The sequence below is a fragment of the Sinohyriopsis cumingii genome, chromosome 5, assembly GCF_028554795.1.
Source record: "Sinohyriopsis cumingii isolate HCF-2022 chromosome 5, ASM2855479v2, whole genome shotgun sequence".
Classification (NCBI taxonomy): Eukaryota; Metazoa; Mollusca; class Bivalvia; order Unionida; family Unionidae; genus Sinohyriopsis; species Sinohyriopsis cumingii.
Window position 1 is genome coordinate 102,724,992 of NC_142965.1, and position 27,997 is coordinate 102,752,988.

At 35.0% G+C, this 27,997-nt stretch overlaps 1 protein-coding gene across 1 annotated transcript in view; it reads left to right on the forward strand.

Annotated features, from left to right (window-relative positions):
• LOC149799904 (uncharacterized) overlaps window positions 1-27,997 on the forward strand; it is a 148,412-nt gene that overhangs the window by 81,645 nt on the left and 38,770 nt on the right. Inside the window, exons 24-31 of the mRNA XM_089959354.1 lie at window positions 445-558; window positions 6,631-6,801; window positions 7,728-7,817; window positions 14,776-14,937; window positions 16,649-16,744; window positions 17,736-17,825; window positions 24,362-24,495; window positions 27,649-27,801. Of these exons, the coding sequence (XP_089815480.1) occupies window positions 445-558; window positions 6,631-6,801; window positions 7,728-7,817; window positions 14,776-14,937; window positions 16,649-16,744; window positions 17,736-17,825; window positions 24,362-24,495; window positions 27,649-27,801 (1,010 nt within the window). The remainder of the gene's footprint in view (window positions 1-444; window positions 559-6,630; window positions 6,802-7,727; window positions 7,818-14,775; window positions 14,938-16,648; window positions 16,745-17,735; window positions 17,826-24,361; window positions 24,496-27,648; window positions 27,802-27,997) is intronic.

Consider the following 27,997-nt stretch of genomic DNA (forward strand, 5'->3'; position numbering starts at 1 on the left):
ATATATATAAGGTTTAATTAGCCATGTGTTGTAATTAGTGTATATAGATAGTGTTTAATTAACACTTGTACTTAAAGGAAAGTTTTAGTATCTTACCATCCTGTTCAAAATGCATGGGTAAGTGACCTACTTTTATAATGAGTAAACAAGGAGTGCAGGATCTTGCCCACCCATGTGTGAATGTAGGTAGCCATGTTTGTAATTTAGTGTCTGGTCTTCTAAAATATGAACATTCTTTGATGTGATTGGAATATTATTATCAGTTTGTGCACTGGTTTATGTTTCTAATCAAATATAATTTAGAGGTCAGTCTATCAAGCATGTTAGAATTGAGACTGATTTGGGTTGATTCATTATCTAATTGAGTAGCTATTTTTAGAATATGTACCTTTGTCACTTTAGCTTTGTAGATGAAATAAGACTCTTTTTTTTCTGCCCCTGTAGGTGAACCTGGACGGGAAGGTATACCAGGCTTCCCTGGTCAGAAGGGTGAGGTGGGAGACATCATCAGGGGGCGGGTTGGGCGTAAAGGAGAACCAGGATTTCCAGGAGAACCAGGTAAAGAGTAGTATATTTTTAGATTGGTCATGCAATGGTAAATCTGTACTCTATAAATTGCTATATTCCTCAATTAATTTTATGAGCTGAAGAGAGTCACATGACAGAATCCACTAGTAAGAACAATAGGTGTTTATAGGAAAAATTAATTATGACCTTATCAAATGTTTGGAAGTTCATGTTTCAGTTTAATGAAACGGAAAGAAAATAAACTCAAATGGTTAAATTATTATTTATATTTTCATGTGGTTCTATAGATTGTTTGTCTTTAGGCTGAATTCAAGTATTTACCACAATGCAGAGTTTCTCACTTTCTCTGTCAAATTAAAAAAGAAAATATTATTGTAATGCTCCAAAAATATGAGACCTGGGGTCTGTTATTTTAAAATGCAATCATTTAAATTCTAGTTTCTTTAAAATGCAATAATTACAGTTACGTTTCAATGCAGTTAGTTAAATTTATATTTACCTTCAAATGTATTATTGACATTACAGTTCCCTTCAAATGCATCATTTACATTACAGTTCCCTTCAAATGCATCATTTACATTACAGTTCCCTTCAAATGCATCATTTTCATTACAGTTCCCTTCAAATGCATCATTTACTTTACAGTTCCCTTCAAATGCATCATTTACATTACAGTTCCCTACACATGCATCATTTACTTTACAGTTCCCTTCAAATGCATCATTTTCATTACAGTTCCCTTCAAATGCATCATTTACATTACAGTTCCCTTCAAATGCATCATTTTCATTACAATTCCCTTCAAATGCATCATTTACATTACAGTTCCCTTCAAATGTATCATTTACATTACAGTTCCCTTCAAATGTATCATTTACATTTACCTTCAAATGTATCATTTACATTACAGTTCTCTGCACTTTGCACAATGATTAGTATAGTAGTTTTCACATGTTTCTTTTGATATTCACAAAATCTGAAGTAGACATTATATGCACACTGAAAGCATGTGATGATTGTTAATTATTCTTGCTTTAGTCATTCAAACGAGAAGGTGTACAAGCGTTAATTATTGGAAATTTGCAATAGATAATGTACATAGAAATGCATATGAGAAACTTTTAGCAGTATGAAATTTGTACAGTGTTCATAGACCCTGTAACCTAACGAACCATACACAGGCTTCGTCTTTCTTAACCGTATTTGGCTGTTAATTTTTCCCATTGAATTCAGACACATAATGATATGTGACAAAATTATTGAAGAGTTTAAATATGTATGCAATTGTTGCAATGGAATTACATGTATTATGGATTAATTGCAAGCCCCGACAGTATGATATCAGACGGCAAGTAAACGGTGTCAGTACTCTGTTCATGCTGTATATTAGATGTTGAATTCAGACACAATGATCTGGGACAAAATTATTGAATATTGTAAATCTGTGTGCACTTTTTCAATGGAATTACATGCATTAAGGATGAACTGCATTCCACGACAGCACAATAATAAATGGTTTTGATACTCTAGTCATCACATACATTAGACATGAATACACGTACATGTAAAATACTGTAAAACCCCCGCATTAATGCAACTCTGATATTAACGCAATACAATTTTTTGGACCCCAATTATCACGTTATCACAGGGTTTGACTGTACCTTCAAATGCAGTCAGTTAAATTACAACTTCCTTCAAATGCAGTCAATTGAATTACAACTACCTACAAATGTAGTCATTAAATTACAACTACCTTCAGATGCAGTCAATTAAGGTACAACTAACTTCAAATGCAATCAAATAAGTTACAACTACCTTCAAATGCATCAGTTAAATTACAACTATCTTCAAATGCAGTCAATTAAATTACAACTACCTTCAAATGCAGTCAATTAAATTACAAGTACCTTCAAATGCAGTCAATTATATTACAAGTACCTTCAAATGCAGTCAATTAAATTACAAGTACCTTCAAATGCAGTCAATTAAATTACAACTACATTCAAATGCAGTCAGTTAAGTTACAACTACATTCAAATGCAGTCAGTTAAGTTACAACTACATTCAAATGCAGTCAGTTAGGTTACAAATACCTTCAAATGCAGTCAGTTAAATTACAACTACATTCAAATGCAGTCAGTTAAGTTACAAATACCTTCAAATGCAGTCAATTAAGTTACAACTACATTCAAATCCAGTCAGTTAAGTTACAACTACATTCAAATGCAGTCAGTTAAGTTACAAATACCTTCAAATGCAGTCAATTAAATTACAACTACATTCAAATGCAGTCAGTTAAGTTACAACTACATTCAAATCCAGTCAGTTAAGTTACAACTACATTCAAATGCAGTCAGTTAAGTTACAAATACCTTCAAATGCAGTCAATTAAATTACAACTACATTCAAATGCAGTCAGTTAAGTTACAACTACATTCAAATGCAGTCAGTTAAGTTACAACTACATTCAAATGCAGTCAGTTAAGTTACAACTACATTCAAATGCAGTCAGTTAAGTTACAAATACCTTCAAATGCAGTCAATTAAATTACAACTACCTTGAAATGCAGTCAATTAAATTACAACTACCTTGAAATGCAAAAATTAAGTTACAACTACCTTCAAATGCATCAATTAAATTACAACTACCTTCAAATGCATCAATTAAATTACAACTACCTTCAAATGCAGTCAATTGAATTATAACTACCTTCAAATGCAGTCAATTAAATTACAACTACATTCAAATGCAGTCAGTTAAGTTACAAATACCTTCAAATGCGGTCAATTGAATTACAACTACCTTCAAATGCATCAATTAAATTACAACTACCTTCAAATACAGTCAGTTAAATTACAACTACCTTCAAATGCATCAATTAAATTACAACTACCTTCAAATGTAGTCAGTTAAGTTACAAATACCTTCAAATGCAGTCAGTTAAATTACAACTACCTTCAAATGCATCAATTAAATTACAACTACCTTCAAATGCAGTCAATTAAATTACAACTACCTTCAAATGCAGTCAATTAAATTACAACTACCTTCAAATGCAATCAATTAAGTTACAAATACCTTCAAATGCAGTCAATTAAATTACAAGTACCTTCAAATGCAGTCAATTAAATTACAACTACCTTCAAATGCAGTCAGTTAAATTACAACTACCTTCAAATGCATCAATATCTACACTCTTTAATATACTTGTTAACAAAAATGTATTTCTGTGTATTAAGAATTGTAAGAGTGACACTAATATCTACATATCTTCAAATCTACCATGCAAACAAAGCTGGCCAGCATAGAACAGGAAGAAGAATTCCAGTTATATCCCTTATTTTGGCTCAACAATTTAAAAAAATTTTTACCGTTAATTTACATAACCTAATTCAAATCCCTATTAATTTGTCAACCTTTGTGTCAACTATACAAGAGATACCTCTGCGTATTGCATTATTCAATGCCCAATCAGTAGGACCACCGGAACATCGCACAGAAATAGTTAATTTTATTAACGACCAGAATATTGACGCCTTTTTCCTGACAGAAACATAGCTAAAAACATTGGGTGATGAGCTCATTTGTGTGGATCTAACACCCACTGGTTACTCCATCAATTCGTTCCCCCGTAACTTGCTATCATCACAAAGAACTCCATGATCAAACGTCTTAACCACACCACAACATTCAATTTCGACCACACATTGTTTGAACTAATGTAAACCACACTCACACACTCACACTGGAGCAAAGGTCAGTCCATTTTTTCTGCCTGTACCGCCCTCCTACTAGTAGAAAAAACAAGCTGGCTGAATCTCTCTTTTTGGAGCAGTTTCCAAATCTCCTGGAGTATGGAAATTTGATAGGTGACAACCTGATTATTCTTGGAGATTTCAACTTTGACTGTCCCGGAAACCCAAACACATCAAAACTAATAGATTCCATTAATGTTTTCAGCCTCAAACAGTCAATTAACCAACCCACCCATAAACATGGTCACATTTTAGACTGGATTCTTCAAGACCTGATGATAACATTCTACGGTTCTCCCTGGTATTCCATGACCTTGCATCAGATCACCTCTGTATTATATGTCATCTTGACGTATCAGTCCCTAACCCTTCACCTTTATCTGCTACTAAGAGAAACCTCTGTATGATAAATAGAACCAAACTAATGCATGACATCCAAGCAAACCTAACAACTTGCTTACCTCCTACAGCAGAACAACTCGATAACTGCCTGCGTTCATTGCTTGACAAACATGCCCCAGCTACCAAGTGCATAGTATCAGTTCAAGTGTTCTTCATGGTATAGCAGTGTTAGGGACCAGCTTCGCACTGCTAAAAGAGACTGCCGTAAAGCTGAGAGGCTTTGGCTTTCCACCAGACTCACTATTCATAAGCAAATCTATGAAGCCACTAAGAAGAATGTCACAAACATAGTCCATGCTGCGAAATCAGCCCACTAGTCTCTCCTTTGGTCAAGGCACTTTACTCCAGTTAACTTGGTACTAAACGACCATCTTCTGATGTGGTGCCTGAAAACATTAAAACAATCCTCAAAATTTTTAAAATAAAGCTGAAAAATAGTTTTAGTATTATTATTGTTTCCCTGTTTATGTATTAGCATATGCCCTGTATTGTCAGTTTTCATCATTATTAGCTTTCATGGAATGAAATTCCATGCACAGCCTTGTGTCACCATTGGTATAAGCATCTGTCTGAGAGTATTTTGTAATCAGGACTAGTGTTGATATAATAGGCACAATAGGAGTTTAGGATACAGGGATAAATAGAATTGCATTTATTTTATACTTTAAAAGTGAAATTCCTGGGTTTTCAGTCAAAACTTGCAAAAAATGTTGACACTTTTTAGGAAATATTGTTTCGACAGATTTGCACACTTCTTGGGTACAGCTTAGGTAGACAATGAGAAGATGCTACGTGTTGAAAATTCCATTTGAAATCATGTTTGCTGTGACAGTACAATGCTGACAATAATTCTGCATTGTAGTATTTAATGTCATGAAATTATTTTGATAAACTGTTTTACAAAAATACACGATCATCTGAATTTACGGTCCTCTTCTTTCACACTCTGCTTAAAATATCATTCATCCTTTAGTGGTTGTCTTCCATGTGTTGACTATTATCTTTCCATCAGGGCTTGTCTTCCTTGTGTTGAATGTAACATTAGCTCATCATGGGCTGTCTTCCTTGTGTTGATTTTATCATCATTCCATCAGGGGTTGTCTTCCATATGCTGAACGTATTATCTGAAAGTTTTATTGATTTATATATTTGGAGTTCCATTTTTCTTCAGTGGTCAAAATACAGCAACACAGTTGAATTGCTGTAATGATTGTAGCTGAATACTAACTGATGTCATGTGAAACATCAGAAATTGTTTTGCTAATTGCATCTAACTGTAACACTACATAAGGTATCACAGTACCAATTGTTTTTCCATATACCTCAATGCTAATGTTTTGTGAAATAAATATACTTTCTATCCTACCTCAGTATGCATGTCACACACTATCATACAGAACAATGCTAGAATGTCAATTTGACAAGGACAAAACCAGGTACTCCATTGCATTTAAGAGAGATAACTCTGCTGGAACTAGACAGGGGTAAGAATTATCTAGTCACAACACAGTTTCAGCCATGTGTACCATACTTTTAAAAAAATCATAAAAAATACAAAATATGATCTTGATTGGAATTAACATAATCTCACATGTTACAAGGAGGCTTAAATTTTTTTAAAAGTCTAACAGAAAGTACAACTCTTACATAATGCACCAATCACAGCTAGTGTTGTTCTTTATTTCTGAATGCAATCTTCCCTACACCTTAGGCTCCACCCACCTAGACTTGCGCAATTGGTACCATTATACCATAAATACTGCTGGGGTACAGTAGAAGATCAGCCAATACCACAGAAAACTGCTTTTTAATACAGCAGGAAATCAAGAACCATTGGAACAAATCATGTTCTCTCGTACTTTATGGTATTTTATTCAATAAGTTATCCAAAGATCTAACTGATTTAGCACCAAGACTGATATTTATCTGATCAAATTTCAGGTCTCCCAGGACTGCGTGGTGGTCCTGGAGTAGATGGACTGCCGGGACTTCCTGGTTCAAGTGGTGACAAGGGTCTAACTGGGGAGAGGGGTCTAGATGGAATAAGGGGACGAGATGGACTCCCCGGCCAGTCAGGAACAAAGGGTTACTCTGGGTCATCAGGGTTACCAGGTGAGTTAAGTTCATTTGTGACAGAGGGTACCAGGTGGGTCAGGGTCATCTTTATCATTCTGATGGTTATAATCACATTAATGAGGCTGATCAAGGAATGTAAGAGATTCAGATTTCTTTTATGTATGTCAGTATGCACATTGCTGTCTAGCTATCTTACATGGATTTACACATGATGCAAGTCAGTTAAACAATTGTTGTTCTGAAAGGATATAGAGCACAACAAGGTTTGTGAGAAAAAGACAAAATAGAATTAATTATTGCATGGTAAAAGCAAATGAATGTGAAAAAAAATTTGTTCAGTTTTCAAATACAGAAAGTTCTTTTGTCCTGTAAAATACAAAAACTTCTTGGATTTTTTTTCTTCAACTGGTATAAATGAATGCATTATGAATCTGTATGGTAGAAATATGTAATTCTAGTGCCACACAAAGTTTAATGCCATCATATCTGCCATAGACTAGAAATTGAAGATTTCAACAGACTTTGTGGTTAATAATATTCTTGTATAGGATTAAAATTGTTAATTTCATGACAATTAAGGACTTCAAAATAAAGTTGATTCACTTTGCAGATTTGTATGAAAATTGATTTAATGAATTCACCATATTGTTATTTTTTTTATTGTATATATATTACTTAATCCTCTTCATGACCTGAGGAAAGAATGTTAATGTCAAATTACCTTTTTATCTAGAGACTTGTTTATTGTGCAGGTACAATTTGATATAATTGCGCAGAACTTTCTGCAGATTTTCATGAAAATGCCATTACAGGTAAGTACATATTTCCTGCCCTTACTTTAAATAAATTTGCTTTGTTTTATACATTGACCATGCAGTAGTCCTAGATTCTAATGATGCCATAATCCTTAGTTATGTGGGAGAAGAGATGTTGATATAAGATTTATATTTTAATGACCATAGGTTTCCCAGGAGAAAAGGGCCGCCCAGGTATGCCTGGTATTCCAGGACCAGAGGGACTACCAGGTCTAGCTGGAATGCAAGGAAACCCAGGTTGGAAAATAGAAAATATGACAATATTTATTCATTAGACATTAAGTTTATGTTGCTGTGTTAAATAATATTGGATACATGGAGGTACTTGCACTGAGTGTCATTTTGTATTTTTCAAGGATTTTCATCGCATTTCATTTGTAATAGGGGCTTGCATCATTTGGGACTTTGACAAATCAGTTATTGGTTTGAAGGTTATCAATGGTAACCACTTTAGGCTTGGTTTTGTCTATGAAACATTTAAATGACTTATAAAGATGGTAGATTTCCTACTGTTGTGTGTGTGTGTTTGTATGTGTGTGTGCATTTGTATTTGGTGTAAACCGAGGACATTAACGAGATTACACACCAACGTACCGAGGACACACCTCCTACCGAGGACGTCCTCGGTTAGTAAAATGGTCAAATCTTGCTTCTCCCAACTATTTTAGCCTAGAATAATGTAAAATCATGATTTGTAGGGAGGTCCCCGTTTACATGCTTGGTACTTGTTCGCGATTTTGGAGTGTATCTATCCTCCTAAGTTGGTGATACACACGCCCGAAACCATGTTCTCGATTGCCCGGTGGAAAACTTGTAGAGAGATCTCCACTATCAAATTACACGTTGCAAAAACATATTATCTCCCTTTAGATCCAAGCATCCGATACAAACTAGTAAGCTAAACTATAAGAAGATAAGCTGGTGCATATAACAGTCCCTGGTATTTGTATTAATATTTCATACATGTGGTACAATGGTGTTGGGAAACTCAGGATACATTCATACCACACACGTTCAATCTATGACATGTACAAAAGAAGTAGATCAAAATGCTATTAGAAATACGTATGAATTCATTGTAGAGTTGGAATGAAACTGCTAATTATCCGACCCATCTGTAAAGTTAAAACGTCCTGTGTGCAGCGAGATTTTACACACGTTAAGATATTGAAAAGACATCCTTGATATGCAAAATTTATTTTGTGATTATTAAATGAGCTATATCCTCCCCATTTCATAATTTGCCTATTTAGTATTCAAACAGGATATAACATATGTGATTCAAGTAAAAAAAATCCCATCACGATGAGATCAAATTATCACTAACCGAATTTGGAAGTTACATGCACAGACTTTAGTAAATATATAGAAAGATAAATGCATTATACAGAGGTCAAACATTTATCATCAAGATGATCAGTCCCAAAATGAAACATTTAATTACAGGAATGTGTTTTTCATTATCATGCTCTTAAGACCTGCGACTAAACGTGTACGCAACCATACACTGTTGAATGCATTAAATGTTCTTTTAAATGTATTTACTTGCTTCCGTTGGTGATTGGATGACTTTGCTGAACATATCATGAATTATTGTATCACTGTTTCTGTTGTAAAAGAAGTCTTATTAAAACAACACACAACATATATATTGCTTTCCCAAATTTAAAGAGGTTTTTAACAATAGCCAAAACGCTCAGGATGTTCTACAGGACGAACTTGTATTTATAACTTAACAGGACATTTACTTAGAGCTGCATTAGACTGTAATATTTTTACTCATTTAGTCTTTTATTCGGTATGTTTAATACAGAAGGCGACGCGGAAAAAAAAACTCATTAAAACTTCCAATCAGCGATACAAAACACCTTTACGTGATACACTGAATTAGCAGATGTATAAACTAAATGATTCAGAAGGTGAACCAAGAGAGTGTTGTACCATTAATGTATATTCTTGTTCATTCATGGCTCCAAAACAAACAGAAAAACCCAGAATAAACTGTTTGTAAAAAGGTATTAGACAAGTATCCCCATCCACTAAATGTTTGCATACATCTACTCTCATAGAACTTTGTTCTTTGCCTCTGCAATTACTGAACTTTAAAGCATTTTAAGAGGTTTCGATTCAGTTAACATAGATAAGTTGTTGTTGTTGTTGTTGTTGTCGATGTTTTAGTCTATCATTATTCTTTGTCTTGAGGTTGAGATAAAACATTATACAGATTACAACAGAAATAATGTTGTATGGATCATCGATTTATTCAACCAAAGTTACTTGAAAAATAAAAAGTCTCCGTGAAATACACAATATGGCTAACACAAACATTCGTTCTTATTTTCAACTTTATATCTGCACATGCCCGAGAGAGAGAGAGAGAGAGAGAGAGAGAGAGAGAAAGAGAGAAAGAAAGAGAGAAGATTTGTACGCGTATTATGCAACAAAGATATTACTATATTTTGTCAAAAAGCGAATAGTCATTGCCAATAAGGCGAGTTTCCTGCCTTAAATGATCTAATCCAGCCAAATAGTACTGCTATAATCCAGGGGTATTTGCTTGACCAAGCAGTATCAATCCCTGGTACGATTATATTAGAAGTAATAAGTTTACCCCAAATTTCCAAAGACTTCTCTACAACTTCGGTTATAAATTAGAAAGCCTGACTTGTCCATTCTATACAAATTTTTCGCTAATCAGTGCAAGAACACAGATCTCAAAATTTGCCAAATATATATCACCCGCACATCTGCATGGTTTCTCTTCATCAACTTTCCGTACCGTCAGCAGTTCACGCCGTAGAAACTATACAACTATCCTCTAACACAGGGAACTATTTTTCCTGCACCACCTTAGGCCAGTCAATTCACAGTTTCAAGGCACATTTCGCCAGTACAACTGCGTCACATTTGCCACCATGGCGACATAAACAGTATCTGCCGAGTCCCTTCTTGTTTATTCTTTTGTGTAATTTACCAGTCTCCTGCCGTAAATACTGCCACTGCAGTCACACAACCAATGTACACCATTAGGTTTTAATAGGGACTATATTACTCCAGGGACATCCATGCGGTTTTAACCTGAATTCACTAAAAGTCAACCATGGCATTAATACTTCACTCCTTGACATTTGCTCCTACTCAGTGGCTAGTAATTTAGGCTAAGGAATGTGTCTATTGCATCGAGTTCCAATAATCAAACAAATAATCACACAAATCTAAGAATTCCTTAAAACGGGGTGCTACAACCAAATGCGCATACTCCAAATTTATTACGAGATGATCTCCAAAGCAATGGATTAGTCCGAAACGTGTTATGTTGTACCAAAGTCTAATTTTTGCAGGACAATCAGTAAATCAATAAATTCATCAGTCCGTCAATAACAACAAGATATATATTCAAAAAATAATGGAATTGCCCTAAAGACCAGTTGTAGTCGAAACCCTTATAGAGGTTACAGTTACGTAATAATAATATGTGATTTAGATTTGATTTTAACATAGCTTTTTAACATAGCTTTAACAATCTTTCAGTCATATCGCTATGTTGTCTGCAGTGTGGCAGTTTATAGTGATGTCTATCATTGGGGCATTACGCCACATACATGTAGCCTGATGTCACACGCAGTCACATTATTATTACACCAGGCCGACTAAGTCATAACACTAACCTCCTAATGCTGAGCGACTAGCGAGGCAGCTGTTAGTACCATTGTCATGTCTTTGTTATGGCTCTGCCTGGGTTCTAACCCGCATCCGAGGCAGACGCTCAAACCACTAGGCCACCTGAGCGGTCGTACTGATTGTTAAGACTGGATTAGATGTGCAAATATGTCCTTGTTAATCATAATGTACGAATGTCCACGGTCTCCGTGATTTTGTCAAATAGTGTGCGTCCTTAGTTTGTATGGATTATACACAAAATTTGTGTATACGTGTGCATCCACGCTTGCATTGCTAAATTTCATATTCCTTAGAATTGATAATACAGTTCCCTCCTTGATACATCACCATTTCCTATTAATGTACTGTCTCAAACAGTATTTGATTTTGCTCTAACATTGCCAGAACAAATGTCCTCGGTACGCGGTTCCATACACAAGTCCTCTATATCCACCAAATACAAGAATGTGTGTGTGTGTGAAATAAGGGTTTGTTTACAAAGTGAGGAACAAAATAGACCACTATTAACTTAAGTGACCATCAGCCATCTTACATTGTCTTTTCTTTACAATTGCATGCTACCAATCTGAAGGTCATATTTCCCATAAACTGTTATTAAACTTGGAATATATATTTATATCATGAATATCTTGGATAGGTTTCAATACAGATAACTTTTATTGATACATATTGAGACAACTCCCTCATTGGCTGAGCTTGTTAACGTTGAATATACAATTAACCTTCTGTTACGTGTTTAGGCTCTTACAGAAGTAACAAGAAAAGAGTGAAGACAACAAGCTTTGTAAAATTTAACAAACAAGTTATTCCCCCCAAAAAAACAATGTAAAAATGAGAAAAAGTACTTAATTTTACAAATCAAATCCAAAATTAATCCTAGTAGTCCTAGTATTACAAATTCCTAATAAAACTGAGTTCAAATCCTGATGAAATCTAGAATGGAAGGTTATGATGTATGCTGTGGTTAGTATCATACTGATGTGTCAACAGTTCTTTGTTGAATCACAGAAAATAATATTCCATTTTTTTAATTCTGTATAAATTTCAGTAAATGTCTTTGTCCAAGAATTAATTTAGAACAGTAGTATTTCCAGGGAAAACAATCTTGAAATCAAAAATAATTTGAAGAAAATAAAATAACTAGCCTAAAACTGGTCACAACATAAAATGCTTTAACTTCTCAAGTTTTATGGCAAGAATGACAATTCTTTCTCAAAACATTAGTAATAAATCTTAACTACAATGTAAAAGTGATTCCCAGATGGAGGTCAAGAGTTCATCCTTCTGGGAAAACCAAACTTTTGTAACAATAAACATGTTATTTGTCACATACTTCAAGTATGGCCTCAATTCCTCTTTATGAATCTTACTCTTAGAAAGAATATTTTTTTAAAAAGTTGTTTACTACAACTCTTACTGGTTATAAATCAAGGTCAGGAACTAGGTCAGCATTAGATGCAAAGTTTCTGTTGTTAGTTTTTTACTTTGAAAAATAAAGAAAAAATCAGTCAGAACTGAACTCTCTTCCATTAAATAAAGTTACATTACAATATCATGTAATGGATTTAAAAAAAATAAACTAACAAACAATTAAATTAAATCAAATATAATTTAAATCAAATATACATAACACTTCATTTATACATATTATTGAGGCAATCCACTATCTTATTGGCTGTGCTTGTTACAACTCTGGGGGCCACATTTCTGATCCCTTTTTTTTATCAAATTTGGAATATAGGACTATATAATCAAGCTCTCAAATGATTTTGATGATGTATGAGCACCATACATATTAATGTGGTGATCTTGCATTTGATTGGCTGAGCTTGGTACCATTATGGAGGCCATATTTTATCTTATTTTGCACAAACTCAGAATATGAAAGTAAACCATGAAGCGCTTGGATGAATTGGATAATGAGTGAGATTCGTGCATATAATTATTAATTCTATTCACTCACTTTCACTTCTTGCAATTGTTTACTTCATGAGAACAGCTACAAAATTTGAAATATAACATAAAACATGTGGCAGTTTTACAAGCTTGGTTCGGAAGGATTGAAAAACAAACTGCAGAAAAAACAGTTTCTTAGGCACTTTGCAAATATGCATCTAGCTAACAAGTTCTTTTTCAGGTTATCAAACAACTGAACACAGTGCCTGTTGTGAATATCCACTGGTATTTTCAGATAAATATAGGATTACTTCTAAAATCCATAAATTTATGCATTAATGAAACTCATTTTTAGGAAAACATGACAATTTATATCTGCAAAAAAATTAATAAATTCACAGTATTTAGTCAGTTCTAATAATTTATAATAAGTGCTCCTGACAGTCTAGAAACTGATTTCACCTAAGTCCTCATACTGGCAATATTGCTGAAATTTAAGTCAAATTTAAATTATAGAAATTAAATGACTTTAATCTGGACATAACTTTAAGACTTATTCTGCTGAAATTGTAGTAGATTGTTGATTGTAGAACTGGATTCAGGACTGCAAGAGTGCTAAGCAGGTGTGTTACCAGTTCCTTTATTAGGGGCATTTTCAATGGTTTATGCATCCCCTTGGTTACAATTATGAAACCACTTGTTCAGTACTATCAGGTGCTATATTCTCTGAGAGGTTTTTCAGACCTGCCAACTCTTACAATTTTGCCGTAAGTCTTATGAAAATTACTCTTAAAATACGAACTTACGGCATACTAGCAAAAATTATTGATAAAATTACCATTGCCAAAAACTCTGGATAATTGGTTCAGCCGTGTTTTATTGGATCTGGGTTTTATCTTAGAATTAGTCAAGTTAGCCAGGGAACCAGACTAACTTTACAGCAGCACCCCCAGATGCTTTAGACTGCACCTATTTGTTCATGCAAAGCGTCTGCATAATCAAACTGTTGATTATATATTTTTTTTTAATGGCGTTCTGAAAGTGATGCATGTTTAAGGCGAAAGGGAAAATAAGTTTCTAGAAAAGTGTTAATAATCAACACAGAAGAATAAAAAGGAGTATTCAGAGTCTTGTGAATAAAAGCTGGAAAGGACACAATTATGATTATTGGACATCACGTACCAATTTGGGTATGTCTCATGGTGGGAGACATGATTGCTTTCATCATGTGAAATGGAAAAGAATTTCCAAGAATTATGTTAAGTTGAGAGATAGCAACAAGTCATTGAGCTGCAATGGGTTTGGAACTAGAGTTTGTGCTGTACAAGTGGTAAATAAAGTCTACGCATACATTACAAACTTTTCAGTTGAACATAATGTTTTTCATCGATGCCTTGAACTTTTAATTACATTTTCCAGCTTTACAGTAGCAGTTACTGTAAACTAATCAATGTTTCAGAAAAAATCGACTGCCTCACTGAGACGGACTCGTCAGGGTTGGCAGGTCTGGCTTTTTTTCTTTAGATGTCATCCACATATTCTACCTTTTAGATGTTTGTGGAAAATTACATGTGGGTGTTTTATTTACAGCATTGTGACATTTGCTGTCTGTTTTCAGGTGATTTGGGAGAGCCAGGTATTCCAGGTTTACCAGGGCTGGAGGGGCTACCTGGCCTAAAAGGAATAACAGGGGAGCCTGGATTCCCAGGTCTAGAGGGATTTCCAGGAAGAAATGGTCCCCCAGGACTTCCAGGAACAAAGGGAGAATCAGGACTGCCAGGTATGTCACTCTAGGCAGCAGGTATGCTGTAAGAATTGCAACCAGGCTGTCAATATTATTTGTGCTTCCATAAATCTAGTCCATCTGATTCCAACTATCCATGTTTGAATGATTTAAAATGGTCAGTGTTCTTCACACATTATTTCTATAATGGCTGGTTGAATAAACATTTATTCTGGGCAAGTGGATTTTTATTTCTTCCCTGAATAGGCAAGTGGATTTGTATTACTTGCCTGAATAGGCAAGTGGATTTGAATTACTTGCCTAAATAGGCAAGTGGATTTGTATTACTTGCCTAAATAGGCAAGTGGATTTGTTATTGCCTAAATAGGCAAGTGGATTTGTATTACTTGCCTAAAAAGGCAAGTGGATTTGTATTACTTGCCTGAATAGGCAAGTGGATTTGTATTACTTACCTGAATAGGCAAGTGGATTTGTATTACTTGCCTGAATAGGCAAGTGGATGTTTAGAGATTTCTCAACCGCATTTGTAGAATCGTAAGTAGAGCCAATATTTTGTTATTCAAACTGATGATAAGAAAAGTTTTATATTTTCAACAGCAAGGACATATACTTGGGACAAGTGAAGGGTGGCTTTTTAAGTAGATTCAATTCTTATCAGTTCAACCCCTACTGGCCTATCAAATAAATGCAGTGACAGTCCTTATGCATGGGGTATTGATTATTATGGGGTTTTTTTTAATACTACAAACCCTACATTTAAAGATCTTATGAACAGTTATCCTATGTTATGACAGTTAAGGTCCTGTTTTCTGAGAGTCATCCACAAACTAAAGTTCTGAATTGTTATTTTTAGCTCATTTGGATGTAAGTCTGAGTGATAGAAAGTATCCTGGCATAAAGACCAATCAGTTTTGTTCAAATGATGTTAAGCCTTTATCTCTTCTCTCTGATGTTACCAAAAATGTAAAAAATATTAAATGACTTCTAAAATAAACCACTCAACAAATTTTCAACAAATTTAACCCTCAGGACTAGAAAAATGTTATTTCTCACTTATCCACCTTGCAAGTAAAACAAATTTTACATGCCCATCAACAAAATCAAGTTCACTACATTTTATCCTTCCCTCACCGATATTACAATGGATTTTACACTAATGTAAAATTGCATGTATGTTACTATTCCATTATTTATATGGTTCCTTTAGTACATGACATAGTGATCCCTACAGATTGTATTTACAAGTTGTTCTTGTTGTGGTTTTTTTCTCCTTGCTGTCTTCATTTATGTCAATTCCATTGCTGTAGTATAATTTGTATTTCTATGCATACGAGCTCATTTCTTATCCTGAATATCTTAAGCCTTTTCTGCAGACAGGCCATTGTTTGGACCTTGCATGACCTTTCTAATATTAATCAAACCTTGGTGTATTGGCAAGCCCTATAATTTAACAGCCTCAATATTTTGTCCTAGCAATGTTCGAATTAGGAAAGAATGGTTGAAGATGTAATTTATTGAAATGACTTTGTGAATATTATACAGTATGTGTTATGTATAATAATAATAATAATAATAATGAGGACTTTGTATAGCACCTAATCTTTAGAAGCTCTAAGCGCTTTACAACATTAGACAAATAATAATAATAATGAGGACTTTGTATAGCACCTAATCTTTAGAAGCTCTAAGCGCTTTACAACATTTGACAACACCTATAAGATAAGACCTTTTTTCATTCTTCTCTCAGGTCGTAATGGCGACCCAGGTCAAGCAGGACTTCCTGGGCTTCCTGGAATCAAAGGAGGAAAGGGAGATGCAGGCTTTAACATTAAAGGAGAAAGAGGTACAGCTATTTCACAATTTTAGTGGAAGACATTCTGTACAGAAATATAAAAGCATGTAGGTTATTATAGTGACCTAGGTCTGCTGGGACTTCCAGGACTTAAGGGAGAAAAGGGAGATGCATGTTTCTGCATTAAAGGAGAAAGAGATATAGAAAGTTTTAAAAAATTTGTGGAAGACATGTAAGTGCCTAGATGATATTGATCACCCAGGACTTGGGGGGAAACTTGAGATGTAGGTTTCTTCATTAAAGGAGAAAGAGGTAAATTGTTTAATTTATTAAGAACACATTCTGTATCAAATATGTAAGTATTTACCTATGTATCAGGTATGTGTACATTTTTATTCAAAGTTTTTTTAATACTATTTATCACATGATTTTGATAACACGAAAGTTGGATGAAGTCAGTTAATTCAATTTGTTTGATAACATTTTCAGTACTACCTGATTGGCAACATTTATTTTGTTATTATTCTGTTGCATCTTGTATGGAAAGATGAATAATATTTTTCAAAATTCTGCTCCTGCTTTTATGATTGCCAAACTGTTGTGATCTATAGTAATTAGATAAATGTGTTATTATATGCTTCATTTAGTCACTAGTTTTTGAGAACCATGTAAAACAGCTTCATTAAGGTAATAGTAAGAAATAGTAACCATAATAATTTCAAAAATAGTGAAAATATAAACAGGAAATGACAATGTTGTAACATTTAGTTGTAAACTTTTCATGCTATTCTTCAAGTTTTTACAAAAGGAACTCTTCAAGTGACTACAGAGGCTAAAGGTTAGCCTTAATTGCAAAATATGTGATCTGTATAATAAATTCATTATTATCTATTTTAGCAATTTACTGTGAAAGAAATTTTGTCATAATAAGTAATTTCTTTTCCTAAATGACAGTTGCCTAGAATCAATTATCAATTACCTTATAAAAACTTCTATGCATTTCGGTAAGTGTTTAACACTGTAGCAATATTTCTGGTTATAGGTCGCCCAGGCTTACCAGGACGGGTTGGTCTGGATGGTCTTCCTGGTCCTGTGGGTCCCAAGGGTCAGCCAGGAGACATGGGGCTACCAGGTAAAGACACCAACTAGCATGATATTTAATTACTCAAGTTGTGTTAGCCTTTTTACTAAAGACAGTGATGCAACAGCAGTAATAATGACAAAAGAACAAGTACTGTTTGTTGATTGTTTAGCCAGTCCAATATTAGAACTTATACAGACTTCAGTAATACGTTTTTGATTCTCATATTTAATTTGATAACCACAGAATGTGAGGAAATGCTTAGGGTTTCAAAGATCTCTGAATCCGTGATATATATAATACGGCACATTTGCTAGCTAAGAGACATCAGTCTATTTCATTCCATACTGACATTTGGCCTATGACCAAACATTATCTACCACTACATCATCTGATTAGATGAAACTGAAAGAAACTGATCCAATCAGATTGCTTATTATGTTTAACTTGGAAATAGTTTGGAAAAATCATTGCAGCCTCTGTATACAAGAACATATGCAGCAAGAATTTCCAATTGAACCTTTCAAAAGTATTCTTTTAAATCAAGGCACATAGACATCATGGAAGTGGGCATATCGAATATCTACCAGGTCATATATTAAAAGCTAGCATAGATATATATGTTAACATTTCATGCTGTTCTACCATAGTGACAATAGACCCATATCTACCACCATATAATGCTGTGGTTCTACCATAGCAACAATAGACTCATATCTACCATCAACTGTGGTTCTACCATAGCAACAATAGACCATATCTACCATCATATAATACTGTGATTCTACCATAGCAACAATAGACTCATATCTACCATCATATAATACTGTGATTCTACCATAGCAACAATAGACCCATATCTACCATCATATAATGCTGTGATTCTACCATAGCAACAATAGACCCATATCTACCATCATATAATGCTGTGGTTCTATTACATCTAGTGTTCTTCCAGCAGCCACTTGCTTTATATGGCATAATCCCTTGGCACTGATGAGTTTGTGTTGAAAAGAACCCAAGTGAGATATCGATCCCACTAATGTGGCTGTCATGTTAGTACAAAGATTGTCAGATATATCCCTCATGAGTGGCCACACATTGGGGTATACAGATAATAAGATGAATATTGGTTGATTTCTAAATTCAACTCTTTGACATTTTTTTTCCCAACATTCTGATAAAGTACCTAACTTTAATCCATACCAAGAGGTAAGTAATCAGATTATCCTAATTGCTGTGTGATCCTTAAATGTTAGGTTTTGTCACTTTGATAAACACTGGCTATTAATCAGAGATTCCATTATACTGGTATAAACCATTTTTTACTGGTAAAATTTGTCCTTCTACTGGAAAAAAATGAGACTGCCAGTATTCATGTACCAACAAACTGTAAAATATGTTTTCAATTTTAACTGTCTGAACATCAGATTCTGTCAGAAGATTGCCTAGTCTTTTCATACAGTTATTGTCCCATATTCCTGTCAACTGTGATGGTAATTGACAGCAACTACACAGCACCAGAGGAGTCAGTTTATATCTTTAACCATTTACCTCAACCAAGCGCCTTTGGACACCTCTGTTCCATTCACATACAAGCGCCTTTGGACTCCTCTACCCAATTCATATACAAGCGCCTTTGGATGCCTCTACCCGATTTTCATACAATCCATTTTTAGCAGGTTTTTGTTGTGCCACCTTCGGGGAAAACCCCCTATTAGATATCTCATTCATTGCTGTGAATGACCATTACATCAGATCACATGGTTGTTGTTTATGCTCTGGCCAAAATCTGCTATTTAAAGTAACTGAGTCGTATTCTATGAAAGCTTCAATAACTTAGGTAAAGGCTCTGATATTGATGTAGGCAGCAATTAGTTTTTATAAATTATCAAATTCAGATGATTTAGTGATGCAGACGCAGACAGAGAACTTGTAAACTTCGAGTATGAGAAATGGCAGCTATGGATGGTCACGCGGCTTCACTGACTTGACGGTGAACGAGTTCTCTCAAGATTTTAAAGCACATAAAAAATTCTTCCATGAAAAATAATTACAAAGCTATAGCAATTGGACTTTACTCTTAAATTCTTTCATACATAATAGATGTGTACCAAAAATGTAAAATGGTTAAAATTGCTGTTAAACGTAACATACACTACACTGCTTAACAGTTAACAGGCAGGCCTATGTGTATGGAGTTGAATATGTAACGTGTTCTATTTATAGTGCACTGCACTGGGTAACTTTGCTACATGTGTATCGAAGGGCTAAAATGCCATACACTCTATGAGGTAAAGGGTTAATTGATTTCAGATGGTGTAATGGTATATACATATTGCATAATTCTGCATCCCTAGTCTATTAAAATGGACAACTTATAGTTAGGGCTCGAGTTCCAAAGGTTATCGAATTGAAAACATCGTATTGGATTGCTGCTGCAGCTTAACAAGTGAGAAAGCCTTGATTTCACTTTCATCATGTGTGGTTGCTGTGAAAACAATGCCTGAATCTATCAAAGCTGATTTTCCTTCCAGTTCTATTGTGTGTGACTAATTGCTGGTTTGTGTGTGACTAATTGCTGGTGTGAGATACAATAAAGTACCCCTCTTTCTGATCTATACATGTTAATCCAAGTTTTTATTTCTTCTTGTTCAAAACAAAAAAAAAACATGTTTGTTTGCTGAGGCACTGGCTTGGTTTGTATTTTGTAGATTTCTATTTATGGATAACTGTAAGTCATGTGAAGTTGAAGGCTTTCACTTGAACCAAGACACTAAAATTAAATATATTATGCAGTGCAAATAAACACCATAACTATTTACTTTATAAGCGAGTCATTAGTTGTGTGTAGATTAAGTTGACGACTGACAGTGACAGTAGTGGAATGAGATTACACTGTTGTCTTGGCACTGATATTTGACAATGCCCATTATCAACCCAACTTCTCAGAAACTCATTCATTTCATTTTCTTTCTCTAAAGTATTGTATACAACATACATTTCCTTGGTAAATTATGCATTGATGAGACTGGCTGAGTAGAATGTGTACCAGTAAAATCTGGCCTTGTGCTGAATTTGTCCGTCCTTGCTGGCACATAGTGCTGTTAGTTGCGTGATCTTAGCAGAATCTCTGTTCATACTGTCAGTAATTATCAAGAAGATAAAAACTAATCACTAAGAAGAATAGTATTGTTCAACTCATGTCAGTGTGACATCCAGTTGCCATAAAGTTTAAATGGTATAATAACAGTTCTAGCCTCTCTCTCATAGATAATGACATGGCTTCCTTTGTAAACGCTGAGAATTTTGTTTAATAACTACAGTTTGCCAATGAGGGAATAAGTTGCTGCAGAATGTCCTCAGATATTCTCAACTTATTAGGAAATGTGAAAGTAATTCAGTTAAACAAAGAGAGAGAGTACTTTGATCACTACTGGGAGGGAGAAGCAGAGTACTTTAATCACTACTTGGAGGTAGAGGGAGAGTACTTTAATCACAACTGGATGGAAGAGGGAGAGTACTTTAATCACAACTAGGTGGTAGTGGGAGTGTACTTTCATCACAACTGGGAGGTAGAGTTTTTTAATCACAATTGGGTTGTAGATGGAGATTACTTTAATCACTACTGGGAGGTAGAGGGAGAGTACTTCAACCACAGCTGGGTGGTAGAGGGAGAGTACTTTAACCACAACTGGGTGGTAGAGGGAGAGTACTTTAACCACAACTGGGTAGTAGAGGGAGAGTACTTTAATCACTACTGGGAGGTAGAGGGAGAGTGTTTTAACCACAACTGGGTGGTAGAGGGAGAGTACTTTAACCACAACTGGGTAGTAGAGGGAGAGTACTTTAATCACTACTTGGAGGTAGAGGGAGAGTACTTTAATCACAACTAGGTGGTAGTGGGAGTGTATTTTCATCAAAACTGGGAGTTAGGGTACTTTAATCACAACTGGGTAGTAGAGGGAGAGTTATTTAATCACAGCTTGGAGGGAGAATGAGAGTACTTTAATCACAGCTAGGTGGTAGTGGGAGTGTACTTTCATCACAACTGGGAGGTAGAGTACTTTAATCACAACTGGGTAGTACAGGGAGATTACTTTAATCACATCTGGGTAGTACAGGGGGAGTACTTTAATCACATCTGGATGGTAGAGGGAGAGTACTTCAGTCACAGCTAGGTGGTAGTGGGAGTGTACTTTCATCACAACTGGGAGGTAGAGTACTTTAATCGCAACTGGGTGGTAGAGGGAGATTACTTTAATCACTACTGGGAGGTAGAGGGAGAGTACTTTAACTACTGGGTAGTAGAGGGAGATTACTTTAACCAGAACTGGGTAGTAGAGGGAGAGTACTTTAACACAACTGGGTAGTAGAGGGAGATTACTGTAACCATAACTGGGTAGTAGAGGGAGAGTACTTTAACCACAGCTGGGTAGTAGAGGGAGAGTACTTTAAGCACAGCTGGGTAGTAGAGGGAGAATACTTTAACCACAACTGGGTAGTAGAGGGAAAGTACTTTAACCACAGCTGGGTAGTAGAGTGAGAGTACTTTAATCACAGCTGGGTAGTTGAGGGAGAGTACTTTAACCACAAATAGGTAGGATAGAGAGAGGGATTTAATCACAACTGGGTGGTAGCAGGAGAGTACTTTAATCACAACTGGGTAGTAGAGGGAGAGTACTTTAACCACAACTGGGTAGTAGAGGGAGATTACTGTAACCACATCTGGGTAGTAGTGGGAGAGTACTTTAACCACAGCTGGTAGTAGAGGGAGAGTACTTTAAGCACAACTGGGTAGTAGAGGGAGAATACTTAAACCACAACTGGGTAGTAGAGGGAAAGTACTTTAACCACAGTTGGGTAGTAGAGTGAGAGTACTTTAATCACGGCTGGGTAGTTGAGGGAGAGTACTTTAACCACAACTGGGTAGTAGAGGGAGAGACTTTAATCACAACTGGGTGGTAGCAGGAGGGTATTTTAATCACTGTTGATAGGGAATGGGAGTGCTTTAATCACAACTGGGTGGTAGAGGGAGAGTACTTCAACCACAACTGGGTAGTAGAGGGAGAGTACTTTAACCACAACTGGGTAGTAGAGGGAGAGACTTTAATCACAACTGGGTGGTAGCAGGAGGGTACTTTAATCACTGTTGATAGGGAATGGGAGTGCTTTAATCACAACTAGGTAGTAGAGGGAGAGTACTTTAATCCTTTAATCACTTCTGTGAGGTAGAATGAGAGCATTTTAATTACTGTTCAGAGGGAGAAGGAGAGTACTTTCATCACTGTTGGGAGGGAGAGGGAGAGTACTTTCATCACTATTTTAAGGAAAGAGGGAGAGTACTTTGATTACTGCTTGGAGGGAGAGGCAGAGTACTTTAATCACTGCTGGGAGGGAGATGTAGAGTACAGTAATTACTACTGGGAGGGAGGGGAGAGTACTTTAATCACTGCTGAGAGAGAGTACTTTAATGACTGATGAGAAATTTGGTGTCAATAAGATTCAAATAAACATCATTTGTTATATATTTTACAGCTGTGGGTAAAGGGAATGGACAGACAGTGGTAGTTACAGCCAGATGTTGGTGATGATTTATTATTGTTTTAATAAGATTAATATAAGTTTTATTACATTGATTCCAAAACATATCTATGATTTTTAAATGAAAATATTAAAATATTAAACATCTAAAAATTAGTTCCATATTTCATACTTTTTTTGTAATTACATCTGACATCTCTGTGAATGTCTACCCCTCTTATAAGGCCACATTTATGTGGCAGAAGGAGTAGTCTTATATGAAAAACTACATTTCCCACAGCACAGTTTCTTTTTCAAGTGGAAGTCCATTGCAGCTTTAGCTGACATGTATCTTCACAATGTTATAAATAGTATCATGAAGATTGTTAGACACTTTTTTCTCGTAATCCTTGTGTCTTTCGTTGAGGGCAACTTTCCATCCTGTCCATTGTAGGATGTCTGTAATATTATGATTGCCCAGACAATAATATGATGGTTGCCCTGACAATAATATTATGGTTGCCCCCCAAAAAAAGTTGGGGCAATAGTACAATCAATTGCCATATGCATAACGAAGTTTATGGATTTTTTGTGAGAAATGACAAATTTACCATATGTAGGTGCAAAGGGATGAAAACTAAAAGACATAATCCAAATTCATCTGTCATCTGTACAGTCCTTGAGAATAAATGAACTATGCATTTCTGTTTTAAGAAACACTCCAAAGATTTTAGAAACACTAGTCATTAAAAGAGTAAATGTATTCTATAGGCAAAAAAGAGAATCATTAGATATGGAACCCTATCATGAACAGAACAGGGAAAACATGCTCAGCAAAGATGTTGGGATTTTATGAAAACAGTGATCGCAGACAATAATTTTCTACAAGTTAGATGATTTTCAATTGTTTTATTACTTATTGACCTTTCAAACATATTTTGGCAAAAATTGTCATGTGACATCAGTTTACTACAGGTATGTCATATTATTTAAAGGAACATTTTCTTTCATTCTTGCAGCATACACACACGTTTACGTCAGCCATGGGTTATATCATTTTTCAGGTATTGATGGTATGAAAGGAGAAGCAGGGCAACCGGGGCTGAATGGGCAACAGGGAGAAGATGGGCTACCAGGACGAAAGGGAGAACAAGGTGTTGATGGTTTCCCAGGTCTTTCAGGCCTGAAAGGACAAAGGGTTTGTGTTACATTAGGGTTAGAGACTTTTAAGAGCATAATCCAGAACTCAGACTATAAACAAAATTATATGTTTAAAAACCATTATTTACTTTCTTTTATTCAGATGACATTTGTTAGTTCTATTATGATCTTTGTGACACTGGGTTTAGAAAGACCATGATTTAACATTTGGTGGGGACAAACAATGTTTTGGATTACACATACCGTGTTTTTGTAAATTTTTAACAGAATTTGGTGCCAAAAGCTATCCCATCACCCATTCAGTCTGTACATGACATTATTGACAATGTTATAAATTTATTTAGTGATCTGAAGTAGTTTCAAGGCTGCAGGGTCCTACTTTCCGATAAAATTTGAATATAGAGTATCAGCTTTCAGGTTTGCAGTTTATTTAAATTTGTCCACTTTTTTCAATCTCACTGTATTCCATAATCCATTTACATATAGTCCTATATTATTATACTTTCCCACAAGATCTGATCATAATTTTCTTCCTATCTATTGTTGTTGGAATATACTGGTTGACTTATAAGTTTAGAAGATGAAAACCTTGCTTATTGCTTCAACCTCATTATTTCATTTATAAAGCAATTTACATTGATGTATCTGAAGGTCATGACATTAAATTCATTTTTGTGTGTTGTGGGGAAACAATTGTTGAGGATTTTGTTGTTGCTCAAAACAATGAAATTAAAGGGGAAAAATTAAGTCTTTACCTGCCAGATCAGATATACAAATTGTTTAGGTCATGTCTATTGAGGCAAATACACAAATTGTCTGGATCATATCTATCGAGGCAAATACACAAATTGTCTAAATCATATCTATTGAGGCAAATACACAAATTGTCTAGGTCATATCTATCAAAGGCAAATACACAAATTGTCTAAATCATATCTATCGAGGCAAATATACAAATTGTCTAGGTCATATCTATCAAAGGCAAATACACAAATTGTCTAAATCATATCTATTGAGGCAAATACACAAATTGTCTAGGTCATATCTATCAAAGGCAAATACACAAATTATCTATCGAGGCAAATATACAAATTGTCTAGGTCATATCTATCAAAGGCAAATACACATATTGTCTAAATCATATCTATCGAGGCAAATACACAATTTGTCTGGATCATGTCTATCGAGGCAAATACACAATTTGTCAGGATCATGTCTATTGAGACAAATATACAGATTGTCTAGGTCATATCTATCAAAGGCAAATACACAAATTGTCTAAATCATATCTATCGAGGCAAATACACATATTGTCTAGGTCATATCTATCGAGGCAAATATACAAATTGTCTAGGTCATATCTATCAAAGGCAAATACACAATTTGTCTGGATCATGTCTTTTGAGGCAAATACACATATTGTCAAAATCATATCTATCGAGGCAAATACACAATTTGTCTGGATCATGTCTATCGAGGCAAATACACAAATTGTCTAAATCATATCTATCGAGGCAAATACACAATTTGTCTGGATCATGTCTATCGAGGCAAATACACAAATTGTCTGAATCATATCTGTCGAGGCAAATACACAGATTGTCTGGATCATGTCTATTGAGGCAAATATACAAATTGGCTAGGTCAGATCTATCAAAGGCAAATACACATATTGTCTATATCATATCTATCGAGGCAAATATACAAATTGTCTGGATCATGTCTTTTGAGGCAAATACACAAATTGTCTAGGTCATATCTATCGAGGCAAATGCACAAATTGTCTGGATCATGTATTTTGAGGCAAATACACAAATTGTCTAGGTCATATCTATAAAAGGCAAATACACATATTGTCTAAATCATATCTATCGAAGCAAATACACAATTTGTCTGGATCATGTCTATTGAGGCAAATATACAGATTGTCTAGGTCATATCTATCAAAGGCAAATACACAAATTGTCTAAATCATATCTATCGAGGCAAATACACATATTGTCTAGGTCATATCTATCGAGGCAAGTATACAAATTGTCTAGGTCATATCTATCAAAGGCAAATACACAATTTGTCTGGATCATGTCTTTTGAGGCAAATACACATATTGTCAAAATCATATCTATCGAGGCAAATACACAATTTGTCTGGATCATGTCTATCGAGGCAAATACACAAATTGTCTAAATCATATCTATCAAGGCAAATACACAATTTGTCTGGATCATGTCTATCGAGGCAAATACACAAATTGTCTGAATCATATCTGTCGAGGCAAATACACAAATTGCCTGGATCATGTCTATTGAGGCAAATATACAAATTGGCTAGGTCAGATCTATCAAAGGCAAATACACATATTGTCTATATCATATCTATCGAGGCAAATATACAAATTGTCTGGATCATGTCTTTTGAGGCAAATACACAAATTGTCTAGGTCATATCTATAAAAGGCAAATACACAAATTGTCTAGGTCATATCTATCAAAGGCAAATGCACAAATTGTTTAGATCATTTCCATTGAGGCAAATACACAAATTGTTTAGATCATGTCTGTTGAGGCAAATATACAAATTGTCTAGGTCATGTCTATTGAGTAGACATTATTTTTCTCCATTTTAAAGCAGAATTCCACTTTTCTCCTGACTTGAATCAGATTTTTCTTGATATAGTCCATTTTTTATATCATCTTCAGTCTGGTTTTTAAAAAAAGAGTCTGTCTGGTCCCATTCCGCAACAACTCTTGTAAATTATATGTTCCATATATTAGTTAGTACATGACTGTTGTAAAGAGTATTCTGATTGGTCAAAGGTTTAAATTCATCCAATGCATCTAATGAATCTTAATGTAATGGAAACTGATGTCATAAATTTAGATAAAGATTTAAAAAATGTATGGAAATGAGGATGGCTGGAGTGAAAAGTTGATGGAAATTTAGTTGGTCAGTTTATAAGGAAACTGAATGCTAGAGGACTGGTATTTTATGACCTCTGCAAGAAAGATCTGAATTATGGTAATCACAGTTGGAAGAGTTTGGAATAGCACTTACAAAAAAAAGCAGCATACAGAAAATGGAAGCTCAGAAGGCATCTGGAAAAAGTGCAATTAATTACTTTAAGAAGAAAGATTTTTTGCATGAGAGAAACAGAATTGAGTACATCTTTTTACACTTGCTATCTTTCAAGGGACGGGATGGAATACCAGGTCGGCAAGGTCTGAAGGGAGCAATTGGTGAGCCAGGACTAGCAGGGTTCTCAGGGGAGATTGGTAGAGAAGGACTTCCAGGAGACTCAGGAGCCATAGGGCCACGGGGTAGATTTGGACTTAATGGACCCAAGGTGAGTTATTATACATCCCTGAAGTAGGGGACATGAGATTTCATTTTTTTAAAAAAATCTGTAGATCAATTATGTAGTGTACTTCTATTTGTGTCAGTACTCTCATGGCTAGCACATAATTGCTAAGTGTCCTGTTCTTCCTGTATTTGTCCTGTATTTTGGACCTGAATACAGGTTTACATTTTACTTATTAAAA